At 44.3% G+C, this 13,466-nt stretch overlaps 1 protein-coding gene across 1 annotated transcript in view; it reads left to right on the forward strand.

The window, feature by feature from the left end:
* The first annotated feature begins 2,347 nt into the window (after positions 1 to 2,347).
* Positions 2,348 to 13,466, forward strand: part of CRHR2 (corticotropin releasing hormone receptor 2) — a 155,508-nt gene continuing 144,389 nt past the window's right edge. The window contains exon 1 of the mRNA XM_061354785.1: positions 2,348 to 2,838. Within this exon, the coding sequence (XP_061210769.1) occupies positions 2,773 to 2,838 (66 nt within the window). The 5' untranslated portion in view covers positions 2,348 to 2,772. The remainder of the gene's footprint in view (positions 2,839 to 13,466) is intronic.

The following is a 13,466-nucleotide window of genomic DNA, read 5'->3' on the forward strand; positions in this document are numbered from 1 at the left end:
TTGGTTAGGCTTTGCAAACAGCTATAAGGGGAAAAGCACTGAAAATGAGATTGAGGGAGTGATTTGTTTAATCCTTAGGTAGTCACAATTGGGAGTTGTTTCATTCTGCTTCAATACAGCTTTTGACACGAGGCTCTGGTTCTGGACAGTGCAATAAACACAGATAAATCATAACAGAAAGTCATGGAGCAGCATGCTGGAAAACCTTTCTGGTTTCAGGGCAGTTGACCTATGTCTGTGCACATGCAGCTTCAGGCTTCCTTTACCAATGAGAATGAATTCATGTAATCCTGTTGCGTGTGAGTTTCCAGTCCTGGAGGTTGATGTTTAAATGCAATAAACAATTGTGCTGTATTTATTCCTCCTTTTGCATTTTCATGAAAGCATTCATCTTAATTGCAAGCATGCAACTTTGGGTTATGGTTTTGTTTTCTTTTAATAATGAAAGGAAACAAACGTTGGTGTGCAACTGACAGGGGAGGAAAACACTAGGCAAGCTCAAATATTTAAATGAATTCAGAAGTTGAATAACCCATAGAAAAAAAGAAAATAATGCTGGGTTTTGAAAACTTTATCAGTGTGCTAGGAGGATCCCAGGTCCTTCAGTGCTTATAAGTGCCCTTCTCCTTGCTGTAATACTCACCCTGTATTAAGTGGGATTCCTGCATGGAATTAGGGATGTAAGCCTCCTTGCAGATGCTTTAGACAGGATAAGAAACTGTTGGGTTTGTAACTTTTCAGCAAATGACAAAAACTTAAATAATTCAGCAGGGCCCTAAAGAAAGATGTCCAAGTACTTTTGCTTCTAAGTAAGGCTTGCTAAGCTTTTACAAACACTGAGAATTCATTGGAACTCTTTCTTCCCTGCCACCACAACCTTTATGCCAATCGATTTTGATTAAAAAAAAAACAAACAAGGAAGATGGTGGAAAGGCAGTGTCTCAGGGAGGAAAAAGCACCACCTCCCTGAAAGGCAATTGTTGGCAGCAGGTGACTGGGGCAGGCTTTGTCCATCACTTCTGATGGGCAGTGTATGACACTTCCCCCTATGGAAATTCAGCAGCTGGGCTGGGAAGGCACATGTCATGTCTGCTGCTGGTCAAGAACTGTGACTGAGGCTTGTGTGCCACAGGACACAGCTGGAGGGGACAGTCCCAGCTGTGGGCAGGTACAGACTGTGATCTGCAGCACAGCTAGCTGTCCTCTGGATAGACGGCATGGAGCAGAGTTAAAAAAGAATCTTATTAGGCTCATTGCTGGCACTGGGAGGAACAGGGGCTGGCCTGGTGCCGACAGTCACAATCAGTCACAACAATACCACAGCTGCACCCATTGTATGGAGAGGCCTGTCTGGATGCAGAAGGCAGGGAGTAGTTAGTCTCTGTTAAACCCAGGGATTTATGAGCCTCAGGAGGGTCGGAAGTCCAAATCTGTAAGACTCCAGTTCCCTTACCACCACCAACACCTAGGGCAATAGGGCAGAGAATCAGAAGCCCCTTGGGCAAGTGTGTCAATGTGAATATGGCATGAAGATACAGCGTGACCTTGTTTTGCCTTTGCTTGCATAGGGGTCTAGCCTTTCAAGTATCCATAGATTAGAAGAGCAGGACAAATGTCTCCTGTTCAGAGACCAAATGCCCATGGAACTGTCACAGAGGCTGCTTTTGGTTTGCCTGGCTAGGAGGGTGTACATGTTGTGATGTCTTACAAGGCTTGGTGCTGAGGAAAAAAAGGCTTCCCATTCCAGCCAGGGAACAGCAAAAGGGATCCCCCACAGGCTTGGAAGGTGTGCTGATGAGTTCAGTGACCAACACATTGGAACCCTTTAGCTGGCTACTCAGGAAGCCTTGGAGACTAGCTCCTTATTATCTTAGAGGTGAAGAGCCTCACTCCTAGTAACATCGCATCTAGGGCTGGGGGGATGTGGTGTGTGTGTTCCCTTGCTCCTGGAGGGTTGGTAGGGGGTTCACATTGCACACAGCGTCAGGGAGGGTTCCTCATGCCTTCTCGAGGCTTATAGAAAGTCCACAAGGCACCTTGTGCCTGGGGGAGTGGGGAAAACTTGTTGCTCCTGAAAGTTTATGGACAGTGGAGTTAACATTGCACCTAACGTCTGGTGGGAAGAGGTGGTGGTGACGGAATGCATATTGCTTCTGGAGGATTGTGTGGTACCTGCATTGCACCTAATTTTGGACAGGAGTATCCACTGCACCTAGTAACTGGGCAAGGGGAATCCTCTTATTCCCGTAAACTTTGAGGCAATCGAATCCCCAATATATGGGGGGTGGTGGAAGAGGAGGATCCCCGTCATTTCTGGAGGCTTGTGGGGAAGGTGTTCTCATTGCACCCAGTGCTTGGGAAAGGGATCTTCATTGCACTTAGTGCTTAAGGAGGGCGTTACCCCATTGATTGTAGAAGACCGTGGGCAGCGAAGTCCCTATCGCGCTCAGCGTCTGGCGAAGGCGGGAATCCCTCTTGCGTTCAGTGCAGGGGGAGAGGAAGGTCTTCCTTGCTTCTGGAAGCTTTGAGGGTCGCTCTCCCCCAGCCGCCTCCATCCCGAGGCATCCTGGGCGGAGGGCGGGCTTGGCTCCCTCCCTCCCTCACGGGGGTTTGCCCTGGGACGCGCCGGCGGCGCTGGGGCTGGCTCCTCGGCGGCGGGCAGGGGTCAAGGGCAGCAGCGGGGGGGAGATGCCAGCGCCGGGCCAGCGCGGAGACTCCGGCTGAGCGGGCAGCGCCGGCCCCGGGGAGGAACCCCCCAGCCCCGGCGGCCCCATGGCGGGGCGGGCGCCGCAGCGCAGCCTCCCGGCGGCGGTGGCCGCCGCGCTCCTGCTCCTGCCCGTAAGTGCCGAGGCCGCGAAAGGGTGGTGCGGGGCAGGGAGGGCAGGGAGGGGGGAGCGGCGGACGCCGCACGAGCGCGGGGAATCCACTCGGTGTGTGCGGAGAGATCCGTCTCGGTGGCCGTCACCCGCGCCCTCTCAGGTCCCGCTCGTTCCGGGCTCTGAGAACCCGTCCTGGCGGCCGATACCCGCTTCCTGACAGATGCTGTCCGTCCCCGGGCGCTGCGGGACGGAGATCGTTACCGCTCCCGCATGGGTCCCGCCCGCCCCGGGTGCTGAGGAATCCGTCCGGGTGACCGTTGCCTGCTCCCTTACAGGTCCCATCCGTCTCCAGGCGCAGAAACACCCTCTCCCTGTGGCCGCTCCCCTATGTGTCCCCTCAGAGCCCTTGGGCTCAACCGTGGTCCTCCTTCACTGTGATACAGACTCCTTCCTGTCCCCTTTCCTTGCCAGAAGAGGTCCAGCACGGGGTCCCCACGGGTGTTCCAGCTCCCTACCCCAGAGGAAGGGAGTTTTCCTGCCACGGTTCAGCCGAGCACTGCGTGGCCATGGCTAGTGCTCGTTGTTCCCGGCTTCTTGCAGCATGTGCTCAACATCGGTAGCTCGCTCACCGCAGGGATCAGCCAACAGCAGTGGCGAAGGGCAGGGCTCAGCCCACGCATCCATCCAAGTATTTGCTCCCAGTTTCTTCTGAGTGAAATCTAAGGGAGGCTTTTCCTCCTGGTCCTTTTTTCCTCAAAAACTTCTCTCTGGGTGATGCTGGAGATAAGATTGGCCTGTGTCAAACTGGACTTCAAGCAGCTTTCCCAGCCTGCACTCCTAAGTCAGACTAACTTCTTTGGTGGCTGGTTTGTTTTAAGTGGTAGTTTCAAGTGTGGTAAATCATACCTGAGAAACAAACGCGAGATTAAGGAGGAGGTATATTGATCCTGCACAGAATTCATAAAAGCTGTTCTCCCAGCATGAAAAAGTGGCAGTGATCCTTCTGGACTGTGGTGTCACTGGCCCATCTTTAACATTTCCTACAAAGAAAATAAATCTGTTCTATTGCCTTATGTTCTTTTTTTTGTTTTGTTTTGTTTTGTTTTGTTCTGTTTTCCTCTCTAATTTACAAAGAAAGATAGAGGGAAGCCAGGTCAGGAAAAGGCTCCAAAAGCACGCAGCAATTTAATCGTAGAAGCATTGCAGTTTCTTAGAAGACAGAGAATATTTTCTCAGCTCTGCCAATGCCTTTTTTTCCCCAGAGATCAGCACATATGGGATCAGAGTGGCATGGTCTACACACTTGCTGTTTTAAATTCCAAACCAGTTCTTCCTAATCTTTGTTTCTTAGTCCCACTTCTCCTCCAGCCTCTGTTTTCCCATATTGATTCCTTTTGGTCCATAAAAATATTTCAGTTTATGATCAGAGAGGGGGACTTCCTGTCAATGAAGCGACGAAAAGTCCCCAGGTACCAAGAGCTGCCAGACTAGTTGTTTATCAGTGAATCAGAAAATGTGCTTCCTCTGTAGATGTAATCCATGGACAGTTTTCCAGTTCTTCTGTAACTTTGCATTTGACTTATTTCTGTACATTTTGGTAGTTACGTTGCTGCTTTAAAAAGAAAACAGCTGCTTTGAACGAAAGAAGAAAAAAGGTTCAGATTAAGAATCAAAATGTCAAGTTTCCATAAAATGCTTTTGGTCTGAGCAAAATGTGTACTTTGAGTGTATTTGTCCCTGCCCATGGCAGGGGGGCTGGAACTAGGTGATCTTAAGGTCCTTTGCAACCCTAACTATTCTATGATTCTGAGTGTGCTTAGAGAGGAGCTTGCTTGGATGTAGCATACTTGTGTCTAAAAGAGACTTGTGTGTACGCCTATGCAGTACATAGAAATAATACGTTGGAAGCTGATCTTCAGCCTCTTGTATAGAACAGCTCTTGTCGCTCCAGTTGTAGCAAACAAAACCAGAGCTTTTTCTGTTTTTTTGGGGTGTGTTTTCATTCCAAAATGTTGGTAAATCTTTACCTCTGCTTTATAGCTGGACAAAACTGCACTAAGGAGCTTAAGAGCAATGTTTTTAAAGCTTTGGCTCAAGTCCAAAGCTCTTAAATTCCTGTTTAACTTGAAAACACTTGAAAGTTGACTCGAAGTCAGTGGCTTTACTCGCATTTGTGGATTTGAGAAAAGGCATAGCTGCTTATGGGGACAGGCTGTTATGTAATTAAGGAAGCTTAGTTTTTCACAGCAGCTGAGCAGTTGTGGTTGACGGGAACTGCAGGTTTGCAACACCTATGAAATGAGGCAACTTTCTAGTACAGAATTGGATCAGCCACATGAAAACGCTGGTGCAAATGACCTGTCAGATTTCACAGGACTGGTCAGCCAAAGGGTGAAGACTTGCAGAGCAGGACCTGAGATTTATGTTCTCTTTAAAGGGTTTCTGTACATAGAATACACTGGAAAATGCATTTACTTAAATGAGAAAACAAACCATAAACAAAGGCAAATTAATCTTTTGGCATTTTGATAAACTGGCCTTACTGAATTAATGTAATTTGGAGGGGGGATTATTCATCAAAACCAAAAGCAAAGCTTGCTATAATTCATATGCTTTCCTGAAGCTGTTAACACAGCCAGAGCATTTTGAGTACATCATCCAGTGGTGACAAGTTGAATAATATTCCTGGTCTGAGACTGTCAAAACTCTGTCCTACTGGGAATTAATGCAACATAAACATCTCTTCGGGAGAAGCCTTTCCTGGTGTAGTATTTTGACAGGGTTTAAACTGTAGCCATCTTGTGGTAATTCCTGGATGTTTGAAGGAGGCAGTTGCATGCATGGACGAACAGCTGATGTTGGCTGGTGGTTTAGCCATGAAACATTTCAGTGGTATTCATAGATGCTGTTAGATGGAAAGAAAGCAGCCTTTAGCTTTTGTTCCTATAAGGCATCTTCTTACATATTATTATTCTGTCAAGACTGGAGGAGAAATAATGATTAAGTCCTCTGAATGCTGTGGCCTTTATGTTACAAACCAGAGTGCAGTTGTGCCTGCCATGCTTCTTGCATGCCCCTGTTGAATCTGGTGGAGCAAGATGGTGCAGGTATCAAAGAATGTGCTCTATCAGGTCTAGTTCAATTTCAGTCTCTAGCTCTAGTACATTAAAATTGTGAGGACAGCTCTTCAGCCTTCAGGCCAAATATCACAGTGTGGCTTGTGGCTATACTGTTAAGGTCCTTCAACTTCTAAAATGGGGAGATGTTGTGCAAGTTGCCGATTAAGAATGGTCTGTGGTGCAGCCTAACTCCCAGATTGTTCTGGGAACTGTGTGAGATACTGCTACATTGCCTGGGGCAAAAATGTGGCCAGGAACCATTCTAAAAATTTAACAGTATACATGGTTAAGTACTTAAACCAGACCTTTGCACTGTTTGATTTATTAGCTTAGGTGGAGTATGCCCTACTATGCTCAGGGCTCTCACTGACTGCCTCAGGGAGGCATTTTCCTCTAAGGCAAACTCTACACTGCTTCAAATTCAGCAGTCAGCTTTCTTTGTGTTAGAGATCGCTGTGGGATCCTGCTGGTGAGGTGATGATCTAAGATGAGAAAAACAAGGTAGTAGATTATATAAAAATTTTAGGGAAGTGTGTTTCTGTTTTCTTTTTATTCTCATTTTACCCTATACATTAGTAAACCAAGTATTAAAAAAAAATTAGAACAAACATTGGCACATTTTTAGATTTTTTAAAATAGTTCACAGATTTTATTTTTTGGGGGGAGGGAGGTGAGGAAATGTGGTGGGTGGTAAAAACAGGCTGCACACACACTGCTGAATTTGTTCCTTTTTAGTTTATGTCATTTTCAGGTTTGGAGGCTTTGGGGAAAAGCTGGTTTTAGATTAAAATTTTAAACCCTAAATGAGAATTTTGCAGTAGTTTACTTTTCCAGTCTGTGTCTGTAAATTGAAGCAGATAGATCAAATCTTGATCATGCACATGTCCTTCTTTCTTTTAACCTACACCAGTTTTAATCCCAAAAGTAGTCTGCTCTCAATTAAAGCACAAACATTGATTCTTATATGTAAGGATGGAGCTGTCCAGCGAGCCACATGGCACCTTCTGGCCTCGTGTAGATATGTAGTGATATGTATCTGCATGAAGCACTGCATAAACATTGTCTTTGCCTTCTTACCCTTCTGTTTGTAACAACCAGCCTGGACAACTAAATGCTTCCTGCTGGTTTTCTGTATCAAATTATTTCTTTATGTAGAATCTAACATTTTAATTTTTTGTGTGTGTCTTAATAGCTTTGAAAATAGCTGTATTTGATTTGAGCTGGCAAGTGTCATATAGAGAGCTTTATGTGGGGTTTTGGGGGTTTCTTTTGGTTTTGATTTTGTTTTCGATTATTTATTTTTTTTCCTCTGAAAAGTTGGATAAATTCTACTTTGGCCCTTATTACAAGAGAAGACAAATAGAAACTAGTTGTTTACCATTGCAATTAGTCAGCTAACAAACACTGTCCTTAAGATGAACGGCTGCTTGAATTTAATTAATCATGTCCAAATGTATGAAAACTTAATTTCCAGTTTCTGGTGCCAGTGTGAGGATAATTGTTTGATGCTTCCTACAGTGCTCTTTGATATATAGCACATCACGCTTTCATAACTACTAATCAGTTCTTTGGGTCTGGGATTGTTTGGGTGGGCTCTCACAAGCAGATGTTCTGCCAGCCCTACATGGTCTTGACAAAGGCTGTGCCGTTTGGGAAGTGCTGCGGAAGGGACAGTGGTGTTCTGAGAAAGCCTGTTCAGCGAGCTGGGTTTCAACATCCTGTCCTGACCTCATTGCTGTGCGAGTGAGCCCACGTTTGAGAGTCAGGTGCTGGGAGTGTGCTGCTCCTGCTGGCGCATGTCTTGTTCCCCAGACTGACAGCTTTATTGTGGAGCTAAATGGGTGGAGAACTTGGAAGCTGTCCTTCTCCAGGAATGATCAGTTAAATGGCACGTGTTTGCACAGAAGTGTGGCTTGTTTTTACCAAATAAAAAAGAAAATCCATTGGCTATTTCAAGAGCTGAAAAGTACTTCTTCAACAGAGCTGTAAGAAAGTGAAACTAATTAAAGCTCTATAAACTCTTGCGTAATCCTGGCTGAATAACTTATCTACTCTAGGTTGTGTATGTGGGAAAGTAAATAGTGAGCAATGCAGATGGAGATTAAAATACATTAGCTGTCCTCACTGCAATGCTAAACCCTTGCCCTAGTAATAGTAGCTGAAGTGCCAGAGAACTGGAAAAGAGCCACCTGCCTCTGTGGGCTATGGGATAATCTCTCTTGCTGTTACCCAGGTTCTTGGGATGTGGAAGGCTTTCTGAGTGCTGTTATCTCTGTGCCACCTTAGTCTTGGGAGTGTTGTCCTTTACTGGGGTGGCTTTTCCAGTGGAGAGGAAGGAGGAAAGCAGGTAGAAGTGAATAAAAGGAAGTGTGCTGATGAGTTCCAATGGGGCTGCCAGCCAGGCTCTGTGAGCTGGCATCTCAGTACATGGACTAAAGTATCGATTCCCTTTGAGTGGCAGTAGCAGACTCCCATGGCCCAGACAGCTTGAGTTTCAGGAGGCTTATGCCAGCAGAAGCAGAGAGATGGCCTGTGAGCCAGCACCAGTGGCTGTACTTTGTATGTAGCCATCACAGGTGCAACCTTTCTGCTTTCTTAGTTCCAGTCCTCAGGGGTACTTAGAGGAATGCTGTGCTCCTGCTGTTTCCTTGTTTTGGGGGTGAGGATGTCCAGGAACCAGTTTGCTCCTTCTGTTATTGATTGACTCTTTCAAATTGGAGAGGAAGGACAGGGTTATTTCTCTGGCAAGAATGATGTCTCAGAACACATTTTGACTAGGCAAGCTCTAAATCAGATGGAGTGAGGATCTTTCCTCATCCTGCCTCACACCCTAACTGCTGGGAGATCAGCTATTCAGTCCATTTTGAACTTGAGAGACCTTCCCAGGTATAACAAACCCCTACTTTCTCAAAAACAAGTGTCTCTTTCATGAATATATTCAAATATTGTCAGACTTTAAGTATTTCTTTCAATTGAAATAAAATATTAAAAGAAAATTCCACCCCAGAATCACAGAATGGTTTGGGTTGGAAGAGACCTTATAGATCATCTAGTTACAACCTCCCTGCCATGGACAGGGGCACCTTCCACTAGACCAGGTTACTCCAAGCCCTGTCCAACCTGGCCTTGAACACTGCCAGGGATGGGGCAGCCACAGCTTCTCTGGGCAACCTGTGCCAGGGCCTCACCACCCTCACAGGGAAGAACTTCTTCCTCAGATCTAATCTAAATCTCCTCTCTTTCAGCTTATGCCCATTCCCCCTTGTCGTATCCCTATATGCCTTGTAAAATGTCCCTCTCCAGCTTTCTTATAGATCATGACTTCTCAAATATGATGCATAGTGGCTTAATCACTTCATCCACCGGTTCCCTCAGGACCTGTGGATGCATCTCATCACTCCCATGGACTTGTGCACCTTCAGGTTCTTTATATGTTCTTGAAGCTGATCTTCTACTACAATTGGCAGTTCTTCACTCTTCCAGTCCCTGCCTTTGCCTTCTGTGATTTAGGTGGTGTTGCTGGAGCATTTGCCAGTGAAAAATGGGGCAAATTGCCTTTAAATGTAAAAAAACACCTTTTCATAGTATTTTACATAATATTTTAATTATGATTATGCAAAAAGAGTCTGAAATACTAGAAACATGAGTGAAAAAAGCCCCTTCAAAGCCTCTAGACTGCTGATTATTGTTCAAGATGCAGTCTGTAACCTATTAATTACAGCATTGACAATAGAAGGGGTTTGGAAGTAACTGTTATCTATCGTTCTTTTTACCATAAGGGTCGTATGCTCTAGAATCCAGGAATTAAAAAATAATTTATGCTGGAAGGAACTGCTAGAGATCTCTTGTCCCTTCTTCTCAAACAGGGATAATTCCAAAACCAGATCATGTTGCTCAGGGCTTTATCCAGTGGACAGTGAGAGCAGATATCACTAGCCGATTGAAATCTTGATACAGAATGGAAGATAGGGTTTTGCCATTTTTTTTAGGTGGCAGCATACTGGCAGAGACTTGAAAAACAAAGGTTAGGAGCTCACGTTTGGTGAGGTAGAATTAGGAGACCCTGCAAAGGGAGGCCCTGAAGTGTAGAGGCATTGTCATAACACTGGATGGGTGAACGGTTTTTGCAGAGACCATTCAGGTAGATAAAAATTTGCCCAGGAGAGGTGGATGAGATGCCAGCATTCATTTGGGTAAACGTGACTTTTAAATTTGAGCTACTCTGTATTCCCTATATGTTTTGTCTCCAGTGCATAAATAATCTTGTCCTAGAGTACATGTTTAAAGCAGAGATGCTGGTTTGTTCCATGATAGTACTTTTTTTCTTCCATGGAGTATGGGGGAACCTAAAGCAATGTCTTCTGAAATAAGTGAGTAAGGGGAGTCACATTTGAGCTGCTGAGGGGATCCACAGTAATGTGAATTGATTGAAAAATTGGGGAAGAATTAGTCAAAGGTTTGGTCTGAAGACTTAGGCAAAGGGCAGGCATGAAGATGAGAGTGCTGTGAAGGGCTTGCTCCCCTTCCAGATTCTGAATATAATGTATATTATCCGCATATATGGGGCATGAAAACCAAAACTCTTCAAGGACCTTAAATTGAAAAGTCTTTCCATTAAACTATTTTATTTGAAGACAGCTGTAGCCTGTGATTCAAATGCTATTTTTGTTCCTTTTTAGTATCTGATGTTGTTTTGGAAGGGCGTGGAGACTTGGTTGGGCAAGTCCAGCTCATGGGTGGCCTTAGTTTTTCTTTGTATGCTGTGACTCAGGAAGTCACTTAGCACATGCATGTTTTCAGTTGATGAAGAACATCCCATCTACACCCTTATTCAGCAGGACACATGAGCAGATTCTTAATGAAGGCAGATCTCCAAGTTTCAAAGACAACAGTGAAATTCAGTGGTGGGTCTAGTGTCGCAGATGCTTGAGTTCTTTTAATTTATTTCTGAAGAAAGATGTATTTTATTTCATGCTTAGACTTGAGCATGTTTTTAGTTACTTTGTTAAACTGAGGTCCTATTTCCATTCTTGTAGACTTTATTCTCTTTCTCCACACTTCCTGGAAGAGCTGAAGAATGCATGCTGGCTGTGAAGATCGTAGAGCAGTGTCTCCTGGTTCATTTGTGGTTCACTAGCTAGTAGCAGTGTTTTATCTAGCCGCTTGGATTAGCTTAGGGGCAAGTAATGTCAAGGAGTTGAAAGAGCTAAAGGATGACTTGAAAAGGAAACTGTTTTCTTGAACTGTGCTAGCAGTCTTTTCCTTTTACTGTAACCTTAGCTGACTCAGGTTTCAGGTTGCAAGTTCCTGTGAAAACTTGTATTTAAACCTTCTATTACAAATGGAAATTATTTTTCTGGTGAAGCAGAGCCAAGTGATTGTATACTGCCAAATGCTGCCGTGCTAGCAAAGTGAAGTTACTGAGTTGAGAAAGGCTGAAGACATCTTGAAACAGAGAACTGACCTTTTAGCTTCTTCAACAAGCAAAGTATTTCCACTGTGCTGGCCCTCTTAGCTCTGTCCTTTAATAAGCATCTCTTTTGCCTACACCTTGTGTATGAAGTAACCATGCAACAGTTGAATATAAATTCATCCTGGCCACAGAGAAGACTACCTTCCCCTCTTCTCCTAGCCTGTTCTCTGTTTTTACCCTTAAGTAGCATTCTTTACCCTCCTGGTTCTGCATATTCCTTCAGGTGATTAGTAGTCAGCAAATATTCTGGTTCTCCTCATTCTTTCCCATGTATTAGCATCTCTTAGATAGAAAAAGATGCTCCAATGAGTGTTGGCATTTGTTATGAGTGCATTCCATTGAATACCTGGTTTTGTCCCAAAGAATCTGTTTTCACATGCCAGCACTGGTGATGGCAGGAACCCCCTGAAAGACTTCCCAGATGCCCACCCACTCTGGAAACTCCCTGCCTGTATTCAAACAAAGTATGGGTTTAGTCAAGGAATTGTGGGATTTACTTTGATTTGTCTCTCTCATGCTCTTTCACTAACTATATATTCATGGTGAAGTTAGATGTGTTTCTCTAAAATGAGGTTCTTGGACACAAACTTGCAGTTTTCACATTTAATTCATCACTGCTTTGAGACAATCCTTCCCAAAGGATCAGGAGAACGTTCGATCTCATTGTAGAAATGGTGCATTTGGACAGCTTAATTTAATCTGAGTATTTATCAAAATTCATTTTATTTGCATTGTCTACTTGAAGAACCGAAAATTAAATACAGATTTTCTTTTCTCTCCTTTTGTTTGTTTGGTTTGGTTTGGTTTGGTTTTGGTTCTGGGGCAAAACTACAAAGTAGCAGCGCTCTATGTGCTGAAGGCAATTTCACTGTACTGTTGATATTGAAATGAGGTAGAACTAAAGGCCTCAGCACTCACAGATGTTTTACAGAAACCACTGAGAGGTGGTGCAGCAGGAGTCTTAAAAGTAGCGCTGCTTCATGGAAATGAAGGGCAGGAATAAGCATCCTCTTCTCATGACCTATGCCATTAGCATAACTGTCCACTCAGTAGGGGAAAGTGCTTTGACTTTGTAAGAAGCACAGGTGGCTAGTTCAGACTGAAACTCCATTTTTACGTGGCAGCGGAGACATGAGATGAATCCTCCTGTCACTATGGACTGAATAAGTGTTGTTGATAACTACAAAATTGTTTGAAAAGTCCTCCAGATAATTGTATGATACGTGATGTCTTCCTGTCTTCTGAGGCCATCACCTCTAAGAATGTTTATTCATCTAAGTTACATTGTCCTTATAGTGGGTGAGTGAGACCCAGCTAATGCAGTCAGTGGAGATCAGGGACTGATTCATTTCAGCTCAGAGATTCAAAATATGGCAGATGAACTGCATCTGAAAAAAATTCTACTTCTCTTTTTGAATTGCAAAGGAATCCACAAGTGATCTCTTTTTGAAGTCTGAACACTTTGAGATAAATCCCACTGCTCTTCTGTTGAGTGGCTTTCTGATGAGATGCTGTTATAGGTTGAACTGATGCTGAACCCAGGACATAGGTCCATGGGCTAGATTTCTGTAGGACCTCATAAGTACTAGATACTGCATATTTTTAAAAGGGAGAAGTTTTGCTCTGTTACTTTGCTCAGAGGTCAGCGCCTCTCCTTTTGTTCAGCATACCACCAGCAGGTGTTTTACAGGGAGGCATAACAACTTTTTCTGAAAAGTTGGCTTTTATTAAGCAACTAGAATATTGTGTCTGGGAATTGTTATGTAAGAATGGGAAAGTGGAGCATATGTATCTGTCCATGTTTGGCAGCATTCGCTGCCTCCAAGCTTACCTCCCCTATCTTGGCAACACATCTTGAACTGTCATATGTCATCTTTTTCTACTTCCACTTTTCCCGTCGGTTTCCAGTCATGCTGACCTCTTCCTCTGTGATGCTCCTTGTTGCTAGATATTTAAACTTACAAGATGTTTTGCATCATATCTCTGTGGTAGCCCCATGCCTATATTGACAGGTTTGGATCCTATTTACACGTTTGGGGACTTGTTGATATTTCT

Source organism: Neopsephotus bourkii, unplaced genomic scaffold, assembly GCF_033783945.1.
Source record: "Neopsephotus bourkii isolate Nb327-2 ecotype Australia unplaced genomic scaffold, CSIRO-AGI_Nbou_v1 NB_745, whole genome shotgun sequence".
NCBI lineage: Eukaryota > Metazoa > Chordata > Aves > Psittaciformes > Psittacidae > Neopsephotus > Neopsephotus bourkii.